Genomic DNA, 15554 nt, shown 5'->3' with positions numbered 1-15554 from the left:
TATATGAAATGACACGTTTTAAAATCGCACGGGCTTTGATCTAAAACGGATAATATCCTACATGTGTGGGTCACTGGTGCAACGTTGAAGTTTTGAGTGCCTTGACTTCCAAGCACTGGTCTTGAGTTTCCAGGAGTATTTTCTATGCCAAAACAAGTTTTTGGTACCTTCGTTTATTTGGGACATTCTAGTGACAGGCCACACTTATCAATTCAAGGCGTCCAAACACAAGTGTGGCGTTGTTATAAACCCTGGTTCTGCCACAGGCGCCTACAGCAGCATTACCTATGATGTTAACCCAAGCTTCGTCCTCATAGACATCAATGCTCTGTGAGTAGTGGTCTATGTTTATGAACTCATTCATGAAGAGGTGAAAGTCAACAATATTGATTTGAAGAAGATGGCCACAACACCGTCAGAATCTAATCAAAGCTTGATGTAAATGAAAGGTGGTAGCTTCACTTTTGCACCAAAGTTTAGAGGATTTTTGTTGAATATGGGTGGTAACTCACAATTTAATTCGAGATGAATATTTTAATTGCTAGGGGATGAAGTTCGATACGATCTTAATGTTTACAATAGGGGTTTTATGTTATATTCATAAAAATGTGTCTATGATAGATGCAATTTATCCAAAACAGGAAAAAAAAAATTCTAGTAATGTCAATTTTGTCAATTGTGTTTGGTAACAAAGTTAACATTGTGCACCGTAATTTTGGACCCCAAGAGAATTCATCACCATCTTAATTTTAGTTTGACTGTATGCCTTTTATAAATAATACCCAGCATAGTTAAATCAAACAAATCTTACAAATTTCTATGTTTTTTTGCAGTTTTTAATAGGAAAATAAGGTTCATGGAGTGAGAGTACGCACAACAATCCTGCCATCTCATATTAATCCATTAATGCATTTGAAGTAATTTATTTACAATATTATGAAATAAAAGTTATTTTATTAATTAGTGTAGATGGTGTGAAATCTAGCAAGTCAATCATGAACCATTTACTTAAATTGGAGTGTAAAAGAATTACATACTTATTATTGAATCCACAAAAAAAGAAAGGAAAATTTTTCGTTCGAATGATATCTTTCTCATTTCTCGAGAATGAATTCTTGGATTTCTATTCCAGTATGCCGGGCCTCACCCTGCACTCTCAACATAACTTCGTCTCCGACTTTGAGCGAGGTCACAGGAATTGCAGTTTTTAGATATTCGTTTGCTGTTACGAATAGTTGGGCAAGAGAATTTGTAAGAGAGATTGAATAGGTAGCATAGGAGATAGTGTTTAATAGTTAGAAGAATGTACCTCGGTAGGGGCACACTAGGCCAACTGTTTCTGCATTCTGTAAAATGATGTTATACACAATTTGGTTATCCGAACCATTCTGCAATTGCCAAAGATTTACGAGATCCAAAATTAAGCCAGCATTAGCATCAATAACTGATAAATTCAATTAAAAACTAACTGGGAAATGATAAATCTAGAATGTCATATTTTAAATATTTAATACAAAAATTGGACCTGGTCTGAATTTGAAAAGAATTAACACATGAAGTATCATCGGCAATGTAAACCATCAAACCTGACGGCTATTTTTATTTGAACCCAAACATTTATTAGATCAAGTGTAAAGCTATCCTCTTTGCTTAAAATCAAATCATCAAGAATCATCTAAATAGTCTTGTATCATACAAGCCAATTTTTGAATTTTGTTTATTTTTACCACAAAGAGAGATTGAGACTATACGAGCATGGATGGTTTGTCTTTCTTTATTTTCCCTCACTTTTTATTTTATTTTATGAGTATAAAGATCTCGATTGAGTTTATTTATTTTACAAGTAAGTTTCAGTTCAATTCTATGTTATCAACGGTATCACATTGTTTACTTTCCAATAGTCAATTTATCTCAGAAGTATAGAACATTTTTTATGTCCAACTCTGCTCGACACTACATGTCACAGCAAGTGATGGTTTCAAAGTTTGCAATTTATTCTTTTAGAAAGTTGAATCAATAACTTCATATGAAAATGCCCCTGTTATGTGTACTCATGTGGAAGAATTGAGGTCTCAAGAGGTTATGTGTTCTAAAGAAAATTTAATTTGTACCATTAAGATCTAGCACTTGAGCAGAATTGAAGATACTTACAGAAGCCTTTGCCTCAACAAGGATGAGTGGTCTTTTCTCTATCTTCACACGGCCAACAATTGCCGTCCTTTGCCGCCCGCTTTGATCAACTACAACAACTTCTTTCCCTGCATGCAACTCAGAAAGGTAGGAAGTCTTCCCTCCTGGGACGGCAACATAGGCATGTACCGGACCCTGTAAATTTCCACACAAAAAAAAAAAACTTGGTAACTAGTCTCATTCAGTTGGTAAGAAGTTGACCATCACAAACTATATATTGGGCTTGTCCAAGTCAGTTCAGATAGGCAAATTATATATGAGAGTTGCTATTGGTACCCCGACTTTTACTTATTACACCCATATTTCTTAAATTATTTATCATACTCCAATTAAAGAGTAAAACACATTATTCAAACATTACAAAGGTTTGGCTCAAACTATTACCTCAACATTATAACACTCGTTCGAAAAATTTCAGTAGTTATCTACAATTATGATTAAGTTCATATAAAATCCTAAACCCAAAAAAATAGAAAATCTAGGGAAAGAAACAAGAGAGCTTTTATGGGCATCCCAACTTTTACTTATTCTCAACCATTCACTTATTTTCTTTATTTTAAATTGGGGTGTAATAAGTAAAAGTCGGGGTGCCAATGGCAGCTCTCTTATGTAAATGGGTAAGATAAGCTTTTTATAACCACAACATGAAGATTAAATGTAATTTCATTTTTTAATTTTTTCCAAGGGTTGAAGAAGCAAAGAGGAGATTGATGAAAATGTTCGCTAGTAGGGCTTAACTGTGACAACAGATGAAACTGAACAGAATCCACTCAAGCCACATAACCAATTTTAAAATCACAAACAGCTGCCATAAATATACTTTAGCCACTCCAAAGCTGACACTCACCGCATTGACTCGAAAAGGCCTGCTAGCAATATAATTGGATTCCAAGCATTCCGAGTGAACAAGGAAAAGCCCTCTAGCAAAGGACCCAACCTATAAATTGTATAGTAAGAATCAAAGAACATATATTGTTATGGCCTTATTATGGGAGATCATATAAATAATAGAGTGGCAGGAACAAACCAGAAGTCCTTCACCAGGTCTCATGAGGCTACAAAGATCCACACATACTCGATCACCCATTCCAACTACTTGAACTTGTGTTATAGTAACTTTCACCAAGTTCAACAGATTCCTCGCTTCATTTCTGCCATCCATGTAGTCCTGATGATACTAACATGATGAGACACAATCCTTCACTGATAAATTTGGGGGTCCAACTCAAAACCAATTGGCAATGAGTGGAGAAACCCAGGAGTTTATAAGGAGAGAGACAAGGCAATGAGTGTCCAATGTGGGACTCAACACTCCCCCACATGTGTGGGCCGGACCGGGCCAAAGCACGAGGAGATAAGAATTGGGTGACATGGAGGAGAGAAAGATCCACTCTGATACCATGATAAATTTGGGGGTCCAACCCAAAGCCAATTGGCAATGAATGGAGAGGCCCAGGAGCTTATAGAAGAGAGACAAAGCAATGAGTGTCCGATGTGGAGCTAAACTCAACATTCACTAAAGTCTAAAACTCCATCACAATAAAAATTACCTTCAGTTCAAGGACGGCATCAACATCCTCAACTTTTAAAACAACTCCACCTAGACCTTGCTCCAAGGCCTAAAATTACCAGCATAAAAAAAGTAGAGATGTTTAAACAGGGTGAATCGAAGTGGGCAAGATGACAATATTATATAATTTAACCAAATTCCTAGAAATGTGAAGCTGAAGTTTTTCTCTTGGTTCAAATTGTAGAGTATAAGGAAGTTACCTCAAGGAAAATTTGTGCTTCAAGGGGAGTTTTTGAGATAGCAAACACTGTTTTCTGACTGCCTTGGAATGCTGCAACAATATTCTCAGCTGGAATCACCTAAAGAATTCATAATCGTCAAATGAGAAAGAAGTCTATGAATGTGAGAAGAGGAAAAACAAGATGGGTCACAGCCTCATCAAAAACCTCCTTAAAATACTAGATGAAATGGGAAATAATGTAATACTCTGTGTCTTCTACTTCTCCCTTACTGTTTTTTTATGATTTATTTATTTATTTATTAACAGGGCCGGTCGAGACAACCTAAAACCCCAAGAGAGAACAAAGCGAACAAAACAAGAAACAACACGATTAAGAACTACCCACGCGGTTACAAACCCAATCCCACACTTCTCCCTTACGGTTAATGCTCCATGATAAGGAACCAATAGATGAACAGAAGGGGAAATCTAAAATGCCCCAATAGAAGAATTTGGCAAGAAATGAAAACAAAGGCTAACAGGTATCCATAAACTCATGGGAAAGGAAAGAAGATGGTTGTGATACATTCAACGGCTGATTGGAAAAAAGAAAACAATGTAGAGTAGAACAACACATGTAACCGGCATAGTGTCATCAACCAAATCCCAAGTGTTATTAGACACCATGATCCTTATTAGAGTGCAATCCTAGGACTAATGAAAGTAAGTAGACAAGACTTAATAATTCAACAAAATAAGTAATCTCTTCTGTGATTTTGTTGTTTGGTTTAGCTCTAAATAACTTTGCTTGATGGAACAACATAGATTAAAATGTATTACAGGTACTCAATATTAATGAAGCAACGGTATTAGAAAATACAAGTCTTCCTTAACTCAAAAGTTCCCAAAGCAACTAACAATGAGAGGACCTGCCAGTCTAGCAAGCTTATAACAACATTCTTCGCCTGTTCATCAACTGGTTGAAGCTGCTGTAACTGTTTGGGAGAACAGATTTCGGAAATTGTGGCGACTCTTTTGTTTTCACTGTCTAAAAGCTCCCCATTTTCAACAAAGAGTGGATATAGCAAAGCGATCGCTGCACCACACACAAATACGAAAAATCTTGAAATCCGATTATTGACAACAAGTAGAGCAAGGTTAAGATAGAATTCAACCAAACTTTGTGTTAAATTAGGCCTCAAAAGTATTTAAGTATTGCGTGTTATCACATGTATCCTCTATACTATGTTTTATAGAGGATATTTGAGTGTCACTATAAGGAACTCACAATAAGCTGGGCTTAACTCTAGTATACATAACATGCTCACCATTTGATTGTGATTTTATTTTATTTTTCCGCTATTGTTGAAGAATTCCCTGTGCTATCACTAGAGATAATACGTCAATCTATGGGGAGTAACCCTGAAACTATGCCACCCCAACACCTAGAACAACTCAATCTATGGATAAAAGTTGGGGTGCCAAAATCATATCTCAAAGATGTGGGGTCGCTCAACTAATCATGTTCTCCCATTCCACTCTGTTCAAAGTCAAGCTTTCTGTTATTGAGAATGAATTCATATCTGCTTCTCTAATCACATTATAAAAAGTGCACGATAAGTAGTAAGTAATAAGATTTAAGTCCCTAAAACCGCTTACATGACCACTCATTTGCAAGATTTCTATTTTCGGACGTGAAAATGAAAGTGTCCCATCCTCTCTCCACCGCTGTCGTCATGACTTGCTTGCTCTCTGTCCATATCCACACCTTCTTCGGTTGCTCATAATTCTCAAAGGTTGTTGGTACATAAGTACACATTGTTGCATTTGAATTCACTTCATATCCAACATTCATTAGAGTTGCACTGTGGATCCATCTGCACCTATTTCCTACCAATTATTAGAAAATTTAATCATTTAATAAAATGTGAAAAAAAAAAAGGGTTTAAAAATGGGGTCTTGTTAACATGTGTCCTAAGGGCACACGTTAAAGTGCAATAAATGCACTTGGGAAATTGTGTTTTGTACCGAATATGCCCCCAGATGCTTATTCCAAAGGTGTATTTATTGCACTTTAACGTGTGCCCTTGGGGCACACATTAACAAAACCCTTAAAAATGTGCATCAACTCCATTATAACGGTAACGCCTCAAATTAATAGAAACTATAATTAAATAAAAATGTATCTTAATTTGGTCTTTGGTGTCAGCAAAAAAATCGGTACGCATGTGTGAATTGCGCCCTCCAATTCAGTGCAGTTGAACTAAAAATCTCAAACAACTATGATGTATGCGAATCACGTGCGCACCGATGCGCATTATAGCATAGCAGTTTCGCATGTGAGAGTGAGAGAGGAAGAACCTGTTTGCGGTGTAAACGAGATCAACGGTTTGGAGATTCGGAGCGAAAGGGAAGAATTCATGAGAGCCATCATATCTCTTCTCTTCTGCTTTCTCATCCATCTTTCGTTTTTGTTATATAAAAAAGGAAAGTTAATATGTCACCCCATTATAAACCATTTTGCTGTTGCGTTTTAAGGGACGTATATTACTATCCATCAGTACTCTTATCACCAAACACCTGTATTGTTTTTTTTTTCTTCTATGTAAAGTGGATTGTTAGGGTTATGATTTAGGCAAACCTCCTCCACGTTTTGGGAATTATTTTTTCAAACTTTTGACATGCCCCTTTGACCTAGGGTCTTTACCAATAGATCAATGAAAAATGACTTAAATGCCCTGATCTTCAACCAATATCCAATAACCCTTGATTTTTGAATAATGATTTTCTGACACCCCCCTTTGGCATAGGTCTATCACAGAATCATAAATCATTTGCCTTTGGGATACACAGAATCATAAAACTTTTTCTTGTGTATCCCAAGGCAAATGATCTATGATTCTTCGATGGGGACGTCAGATTATCACGACTCTTTATTTTTTATTCCCAAAACTAGTCATCTTTTAAGTTTTTTTATTTTTTATTTTTATTGCACATTAATTTTAATCTATTCAACCTGACCTTCAATTCATTGTTTCAACCTTGCTTTAATCCTTACCAAAAACCTTTGAGACTTTAAAGAAGGTTGAAGTATTTAAAATCTTAAAGGTGAAAGATGAGGTTAAAAATTTTACGTAAGGGATTGAAGATGATCGCTTTGGACAAAAAGATTGGATTTTTTTTTTTTTTTTTTTTTTTTTTTTTTGAGGTGGGCTAGAGGTTAAAACGATGACAATTAGATCATATTTTTATCCATCTGTTGGGAAAGTAGAAAGAAAAGATGGCTTTTTTAAATTGTAGCCCTTTTTTAAGTCAACTACCATGATTTTTGGTAATTTGAATAATAACATGAGAGAATCAGTAATAAATAAAGTGTGTTTGGCTACAATGTTAATTTTGTCAGGTTTAATATTAGCTTGGCACAAGTACAAGAATAAAATTGCAATGGTAACAAAAAATTTATTTCACCATTTAATTTTATTATGAACGCATCAGTATCCCAGAAACACATTTATTACACATTTTCAGTCTAAACTCTGTAACCAAACATGCCCACATACCCAATTATCCTAGAACTGAGTCAAACTTAAAACTTTTAACAAAAAAAAAAAAAAAAAAAAAATCTCAGTACTTTGGTCTTACTTGGTTGAGAACTCAAAGAGCATGTAATGCTTGTAAGATTTTCCTGGACTCACTATCTGTGAAGGGAAGTTAGGGTGATTCACTGAGTCAGGGAACCCCTGAGTCTCCAAACATAAGGCAGCATGGGGCCCATACACAAACCCACCTTTCCCCTTTACATCCTTCAAATTGTTACTTGTGTAAAACTGTACCCCAGGTGCATTAGTCCATAGTTTCATCACTCTACCTGATTTCCCATCCTCTACTATTGCTACCTTCTTCATTTTATAGCTCGCGGGCCCATCGATCACGTAGTTTATATCATACCCATCAGGGAGTCGGTTGATTCTGCTTCCAACTGTGTGGGGTTGGAGGAAATCGTATGGTGTACCCTTTACCGATACGATCTTGCCAGTTGGAATAAGGGCGTCGTTGACTGGTGTGATCTTTGATGCGAAGAGTTGGACATTGTTGGATAGGATATCACCGCTGTTGTGGCCGCCAAGGTTCCAATAAGTGTGTTGGGCGAGGTTCACTGGGGTGGCCTTGTTTAGAGCCCTGGCCTTCATGATCACACTCAGCTTATTGTCCCCAAGTATCATGTAAGTTACAAACACAGTAAGATTGCCCGGAAATCCTGTATGGTTAGTAGAATGTGTGTTAGAAATGGGCAGGATAATGTGGCATGTTCTCAATCTACTATTGGGGCATATTTTGGATGGAAGGGTACATGGTCGGACCTTGTAGTAGGGGTGTCAACGGGTTGGTTTGCTCGGTTACGCATATATACCCAGAGCCAAAACCTAAATAAAATATCAATTGCAGTTCTTATTGATTTCAATTTTGGGTATGAAACCCTTGGAAACCATGGTTTTAAAACTCGTTTTGATGTCTCGTTTCGTTCATGAATGAGACCGAGTCATCTCAGATGAGTTTTCCGATACGTTTGAGTTGTCTAGTTCAACTATGAGATAAATGAACAATGGTTTTAAATCCCGTCCGATACGTTTGACTTATCTATCCGTCTCGCTGGTGGACGACCGAGATATCAGACGGTCTACAAGGTTTAAAATCATATTGGAAACAGAGCCCACTTTACAAATACTCGCTACTCATCAGATACCCATGAAATACCTAATAAGATAGGTAATTATTCTTTAATGAAAAAAAAATTCCTTGGAAAATATGGATTTAGAGTCTTTATTTATAAAATGAGATTGAGAAGGAACAGAAAATATAAAACAAAACTTTGTTTAAAGAGAAAGGGAAAAACAAGAATCGTGATAATCTAACTACCCTACACGGCATACTCAATCAACTCCCCTTGACGTGACATGTGCTACAACCATAGATCTGTATCCCGAGGAGTACAGATCTACAATTCTCGCACATGTCACGTCAGGGGAGTCGATTGAGTATGCCACGTGGGGTAGTCAGGTTATCACAACTCAAAAAACATAGACTCTCCATTCTCTTTATATACTAATTTTAGCTGAAGTACATTTACTTTACCTACATCGTTGATTGATACTTAATTAGACTACTTAATTTTCTTATAAATAAGTTACAAATAATTAAAAAAATCTACTATTGGATCCCTAAGAAGGTTATAGTTTATGCTTTTCAGCGTAATTAACCCGTAATTACACGTGAAGTTACTTTAGAAACTTGATTATTTTTGTAATTACTAACAGTATCCTGGAATAGTAATTTTGGTAAAAAAAAAACTTACCCTGTTCACCATCAAAGCTGTGATAGGTGAAAGTGATGTAAGGAGAATGGCCCTCATTCTTATACTTTGTAACCTTCCAAATCACATCACTAAAGCCTATGAGACCACCTGAAATTATTAATATTAATAAATACAATTAAACAATATTAGAAAAGTTTAAAAATAAAATAAGATAATAAAATTTTAAGGACCGTAAATCTGTTTGAATATGAAATATGTATATGTATATATATACCATGAAGCATGTTTTTGCCTTCATTTGCAACTAACTTATAAGTGGTTCCATCTAAGCTAAACTGAGCCCCAGCTATTCGATTTGCGACTCGCCCAACAATTGCACCGAAGTAGGCTTTATCATTCTGCAACCAAATTAAGAGTTCAATAATCAAACTTTTGCAATAGTAGATATTTGGAGTACTGCAGTCAGTGGATTGGATCAGACCAAGATCCGAACTATTCTGATTTTTAAGTTCGAGTCTGGATTGACGATTTAGGTTCTCAATAATGATCCAATTTCAATAACCTGCCTGATTAATTTTGGATCGATCATATCCCTATCTGATAATATGTGAGAAAATACTTGAATTATACTATATGATCTGATTTGGACCCAACCAGATCCAATTTCAATAGAAATTGGATGAGATCTCTGGATCAACTCAGATTCGATCTATGTGGCCAACTGGGTTAAGAGTCTTAATTGTTTTAAACTCCAACAAAAACTTGGCATTTAGACACCTAACCTTTTTTTTTTATTTATAGGAACGGGACATCATTCTAGATCCCATGGTATCCCGTTCCTAATCAAGATCATGTGGCACCCCATCTTATGCCATGTGACATTTTTTTTTGGACCCACAGATCTTATGGAAATGTGTGCATCCCTCGGTAAGAGTTGTGCTAGAGAGAACTCAAGTTTGGACCTCACATCGCAGACATGGCGTGAAAGTGGATAGGCAACATAGATTAGGGGTGCAACTTGGTTTGGTTTGGTTCAGATTGAGGTCAAATTGGAACCGAACCAACATAGGTCGGTTCCACTAACTAAACCAGAACCGAACTAAAGTCAGTTTGATTTGGTTCGATTTTACAGATTGCCAATATTCTATAAATTGTAAGTAATATTTTTTAATAAAAAAACAAACATATAATAAACATAAAATTTCATACAATAATCACTAATCTATCATAAAAAGTCATTAATTTATTTATAAAAAATCACTAATCTATGTCTATCTCATAAAATAATTCATAATAATTATTATATACATGTATATTTATTTATTTCATAGGGGTTCGATTCTCAATTTGGTTCGATTCTATATAAGCTTGATCTGATAACCGAACCAAATTGATCGGTTCTCCATTTTCATAACCCAGAACCGAACCGTAACTTGTTCCAAACCACCCCAAAACTAACGGTTTGATTCGATTCTCGGTTTGAACTGGACCAAGTTGCACCTCCTACCATAAATGTTTTAAATTTGTATATCGAGAAAAAGTATCTATGATTCCCATAATCTTTCACATCGGGGTGTACGATGTAGGGTCCAATCAAGAGGTCACTACAGCATTATTCCCTTAGTAAACCTACTTACCAAAAATCAGAGTGTTTGATAAGTATCCACTACATCTAACCTCTTGATAAAGAATTTAATCGAACAAATAGAAATCATTCTTAAGATGTTATAATCAATGGATGCAGGTCACCAATCAAACTGATCTTTTGTACATAGATTCACCAAGGGATAGACCACATATCCATACGGTTAGTGAGTCACCAAAATGACACGTGGCATAAAATGGAGTGCCACCTCACCTTGCTTAAGAACGGGACACCGTTCCGGATCCCTACTCAAGTAATAATTCGTCTAGGCGGACAAAACGAGAGGGTGAGCAGGTGAGATTCTCTTTTTTATTTTATTATTTTTCTTGAAATATAAAAAAAAAAACGTTTCTGACTAAAATAAATAAAAGGAGATGAAGCTCACTGTGTACTGTTCAGCGGAATCAAAACCAAGAACTACGTCGGCCAATTTTCCTGAAAAATAAAAGTTTAACAAGAAAAATATCATCACCACATATAACAGGAAAAAAAATTTATAAAAAAGAAAAAAAAAAAAAAACCCAAAACAACCCCCGCACACGCACATTCAACACATCAAATCCAGTTGTCACCATTAATAGTTTAAATCTAAAATAAATAAAACTCAATTTGTCACCATTAATAATAGTACCCAAAAGTTAAAAAGGCAAAAGAGAGAGAGATACAAACCTTTGCTGTCGGGAAGAACAAGAGAGACGATAGTGGCACCCCAATTAGTGAGCTTCACAGAGAAATTTCCTTTCTTAAGCTCATAGATCTTAAGTTCATGTTGATGCTTTGCAATACTAACATCAACAAACACTAAAGCAACGAAAATAAGAGAAATGAACACAGAGATTTTGTGCATTTTTTTTTTGGGTTAAATCTATACCTTTATCTATCTAAAATAGAAAAAATAAGATGAGATGAGATGAGATCTGATTGAGACGACCCTTTTTAAAGAGAAGAGGGTCTCAACTCTCAATTCTTTAAGTCAAGTGTTGGATTAGAAAACTAAGAAAAGTCAACAAGGCAACGGATGAGATTTTAATCTGTTTTAATTATAGAAAATATTTTTCTTTATTTATAACGTTTATACAGATATGATGATCTCGGGTTCTGGTTTGGCTTGGTAGTTGGTAAACGCTTTGGAGTGAACGTTGATGTTAATCCATTAATGGGTCCCATTGGGTGTGGGTTTTTTTTAATGGAGGTCAAAACTATACTTCTCGCAGTTGGATTGCAAACCCACTCCCATTATCCATTGTTGGCACGTGTCATCTACTTGGTAGGTGAAGATTATGGTTTGGCCTTCAACCTTTAGTTTTTCTCTCCAACAACTGATAAACCTTTAATAAATCTCATGGCTCATGAGTAAAGTGGATTTTTAAGAAGAAAAGTGTTGAGTTTAGTCTCACATCGACACTCATTACATTCTCTCTCTCCTTATAAACTCTTCAATCTCTCTACTCATTATTAATTGGTTTTGAGTTGAACTCTCTAACATATCATGATATTAGAGGCTTTTTTTCAAGGAGTGTTCGGTTTAATCCCACATTGGACACTCATTGCCTCTTCTCTCTCCTTGTAAGCTCTTGGGCTTCTGATCATTATCAATTAGTTTTGAATTGGACTCTAAATTTTTCATGGTGTCAAAGCAGACCTTTCACTCTTCTATGTCACCTTTTGTTCATAATTTTATGTGCCTTGGCCTAGAGTCTAACCCACAAACACATGGGCATGTTGACTTTAGTCTCACATCGGACACTCATTACCTTGTTTCTCTCTATCTCTTTTATAAGTTCATGGGCCTCTCAACTCATTGTAATTGATTTTGAGTTGGACCCCCAAACTTATCAAAAAGTCAATTAAGGGTTGTCCTAACAACAGATCTAGTAGAGGGGATTTGTTCCTTGTGATCATGTGTTCAAAATTAGTTATGTAGGGTTTGGAAAATTTCTGCAAAGTCAAGAGTGTGCAACTTTAGGGAATAGTTCCATCCCAAAAATAATGGGAGAATGTCCATGTTATTAAAAAGAGTCGTCCTACATTGATTTCCTTGGACACTACATTGACATGGTAGTATGGAGAGAACCATAGATTTTTCACCTTATAAAAGAAAGTCAATTTAGCATTTTCCTATCAAAAGTGAAAAATAAAAAGAAAAATCCAGGGTTTTTACATATAAAAATAGTGGATTATAGAACATTAAAAAGAAGTTGAGAATTTGAAAATAATGGATTTCTAAAATAAAAAATGAATCAATGGCTTTTGGCTAGAAGTTCAAGAAGATGACATTTAAGTCGGTTTTTTTTTTTAATTATTCCAAGAAATGATTGCAAAATTAAGGATAGGGTCATAGATATCTCAAACCAATAACATATTGGAATATTTGAGATTCCTTGTATTTTCAAATTGATGACATATTCTTTGACATTGATCTTTTCTTATAGAATATTACTTAAAAATCTTTGGTTTTTTTCTTCCTCAAATCAGTCATCTTTAATATATTGAATAAGATGACTATAATTCGATAATGATGGAATTGAGGTCATTTTTCCTTAATTTATAAGAATAATCACGATTAATGGGTCATTTCTTCATTTTGAAATCAAATATATAGAAAAAAAATAGTGGAGGGAGGCATGTTTTCAAGTTAGAAAAATCATGGAAGGTATGTAAAAATTTTATGAAAGTTAAGAGGACACGTGGCGCTATCTCTCCCTTTTTAAATTTGATGATTAAGTGGAAAGATCTTTTACGAGTTGGTACAATGGGCCCATCAACTAGTATGAACGGCCTGAGTTGGGTACTATCATAACAGTTTACTTGCAGTAGTATTATAGCAAACTCTATCCATTTTGAACTTCGATGTCACGTGGTCCAAATAAGACTTTTCAAACGTGCAAGGACAAGACTAAATGAGGCACTACTTTTGTCCGTGATCGTGAGGTCCGTGACACCTTATCATATCCACGTCAGCAAATCATCCCTAATCGAAATGAGCATCAACAACCGTGTCTCCTCTTAGCAGTGTAAACTTTACCGCTATTGAGTATTTACTTCAACAGCATTATTGTTGTCGAACTCACACTTTACATTGTCGAGTTCAACGATTTTTTATATGAAAATACTGTCAATCTCTGAAGTAGAAATTGAAATCAATTCTTTGGATCTGTGAGGCTCTGTTTCTAATGGCTTTTATCAACTTGGTTGAGTTCATTTCTAATGGCTTTTGAGGAGATCATCCTCACAAAAAATCAGCATATTTCAAAACTTCTAATCCCATAAAAAATGATTTACAAAAAATGGACGGTCCACGATTTTTTAACTTGTAAACATGGGACTAGAAATTTCAGAATGGGCTGATTTTTGGTGAGGAGGATCTTTTTTTTAATTTATTTATTTATTAATGGACTGTACATACCAACCACTGTAATATGTGTTCAACAATATCTAAAGACTTTAAAAATGGATGACCATTGAACTCTCAAATTTAAATAAAGTGATTTTGTCATATAACCTTGATAAACTTACTCTCTTTTTTCCTACATTATTTATACACTCCCATCAGAGAATCGTGGATCCTTTGTTTCGAGATACTAAAATATAGAAAGATTTAGATTCGTGATAATCTAATGCTCCTTTGTACACACCCTTCACAGAATCGTACACAAAATCATAAATATATATCCTTGTATATCCAGAAGCAATGGATCTACAGTACTGTGAAGGGAGCATACAAAAAGGAGCGTCAAATTATCACTATTCAAATTTATGATTCTGAAACTGCTAGGTCAAAGAGCATATGAAAAAAAAGAGTAAGAAAATCACGATTCTTTGTTGTAATGTCAACATGGCTCTCTCTCAACTGTGAAAAATTGTTAAATGATGCTATAGGGAAAAAAAATGCTGCAACGGAACTACTTCGTATTCATGTTGATCTTTTAGGCATTCAAGTGAGACAGTCACTTTGAAGCACCCATGTCAATGACTTGTTCAAGAAGGAAAGAATAGGAGTCCCCCCCATTTTTTAAAAGCTTTCGCTAAAATGGCCAGTTGTTTTGGCATTGTTTTCGTTTAAATAGATTAATTTGTTACAATTTAGATGATTATAATCCATGTAAAAAGATATTTTTGTGACTCCCCCCCCCCCCCCCGCCCGACATGGCATGGATTCGAATCATAGATTATTTTTCCCTCGAGATACACAATTATACATCCTCATAAATTTGTGCAATTGTGTATCCCAAGGAAAAGAGTCTATAATTCTAGCCCAAGCCACATCAGGGGATGTGTGTTAGAGGGGGTCGTCCGAAAATCATAATTCTTATATTAGGAATTTCATATTCGTAGAACTAAAAAAATATTGTAAATAATTAATAGCTTCATAAATATATGTGGGTGGATTTTAACTGTTCTAATTTGATTATAAATAACTAGCAAATTGAAATTTAATATCCTGAATAATAGAAACACAAGGCCGTAAATAGATAATTTAAATAAATTAAAGGATTTATAACATAACAAGTCAAATGATATTATTAAAATATTTTTCTTTAAAGCACAAATGATCATATCTATACATTAACCATTTTAATAAATTTATATTATTTTTATCTAAAAAATATTATTATTATTATTATTATTATTAAGACTAATTACTTAGCTTAAAATAAAACCTAGGGCTCAAAAA

The 15554-nt window shown here is 35.0% G+C and overlaps 2 protein-coding genes across 3 annotated transcripts; both read right to left on the bottom strand.

Moving 5' to 3' along the window:
• Window positions 1-980: 980 nt before the first annotated feature.
• On the bottom strand, window positions 981-6420 carry LOC147399024 (3-dehydroquinate synthase). 2 transcript variants are annotated; one of them, XM_086448413.1, is made up of 10 exons: window positions 6282-6420; window positions 5580-5803; window positions 4850-5016; window positions 3961-4059; window positions 3741-3809; window positions 3218-3358; window positions 3038-3127; window positions 2152-2325; window positions 1310-1388; window positions 981-1222 (listed from the first exon to the last, which is right to left on the bottom strand). In XM_086448413.1, the coding sequence occupies exons 1-10, from the start codon at window positions 6380-6382 to the stop codon at window positions 1095-1097; spliced, it is 1272 nt and encodes a 423-aa protein (XP_086304539.1). In that variant the 5' UTR covers window positions 6383-6420; the 3' UTR covers window positions 981-1094. The 2 variants fall into 2 exon arrangements, with proteins under 2 accessions (XP_086304539.1, XP_086304538.1); XM_086448412.1 differs by having other exon boundaries at window positions 5580-5810; window positions 6282-6412.
• Window positions 6421-7365: 945 nt separating this feature from the next.
• Window positions 7366-11930, bottom strand: LOC147399023 (uncharacterized). The gene is made up of 5 exons (XM_086448411.1): window positions 11549-11930; window positions 11265-11314; window positions 9509-9632; window positions 9274-9381; window positions 7366-8178 (listed from the first exon to the last, which is right to left on the bottom strand). Exons 1-5 carry the CDS (start codon window positions 11724-11726, stop codon window positions 7559-7561), a joined length of 1080 nt encoding a protein of 359 aa, XP_086304537.1. The 5' UTR covers window positions 11727-11930; the 3' UTR covers window positions 7366-7558.
• Between the last annotated feature and the right edge of the window lie 3624 nt (window positions 11931-15554).

The sequence above is a fragment of the Akebia trifoliata genome, chromosome 7 (genome assembly GCF_017979445.1).
Source record: "Akebia trifoliata isolate Shusen 1 chromosome 7, ASM1797944v1, whole genome shotgun sequence".
NCBI lineage: Eukaryota > Viridiplantae > Streptophyta > Magnoliopsida > Ranunculales > Lardizabalaceae > Akebia > Akebia trifoliata.
This window is presented reverse-complemented; position numbering and strand designations above follow the sequence as displayed.

Bases quoted from the DNA above. Each gene is read 5' to 3' on its own strand.
- LOC147399023 (XM_086448411.1), bottom strand. From the start codon at position 11,726: ATGCACAAAATCTCTGTGTTCATTTCTCTTATTTTCGTTGCTTTAGTG. The intron at 11,315-11,548 runs GTTTGTATCTCT...TTTATTTTTCAG, and splicing joins TGTTCTTCCCGACAGCAAAG to GAAAATTGGCCGACGTAGTT. The intron at 9,633-11,264 runs GTGAGCTTCATC...ATTTGGTTGCAG, and splicing joins ATTCCGCTGAACAGTACACA to AATGATAAAGCCTACTTCGG.
- LOC147399024 (XM_086448412.1), bottom strand. From the start codon at position 6,378: ATGAGAAAGCAGAAGAGAAGAGATATGATGGCTCTCATGAATTCTTCC. The intron at 5,017-5,579 runs GTAAGCGGTTTT...TGTGTGGTGCAG, and splicing joins TCTTGCAAATGAGTGGTCAT to CGATCGCTTTGCTATATCCA. The intron at 1,223-1,309 runs GTACATTCTTCT...TATTCGTAACAG, and splicing joins CCTAGTGTGCCCCTACCGAG to CAAACGAATATCTAAAAACT.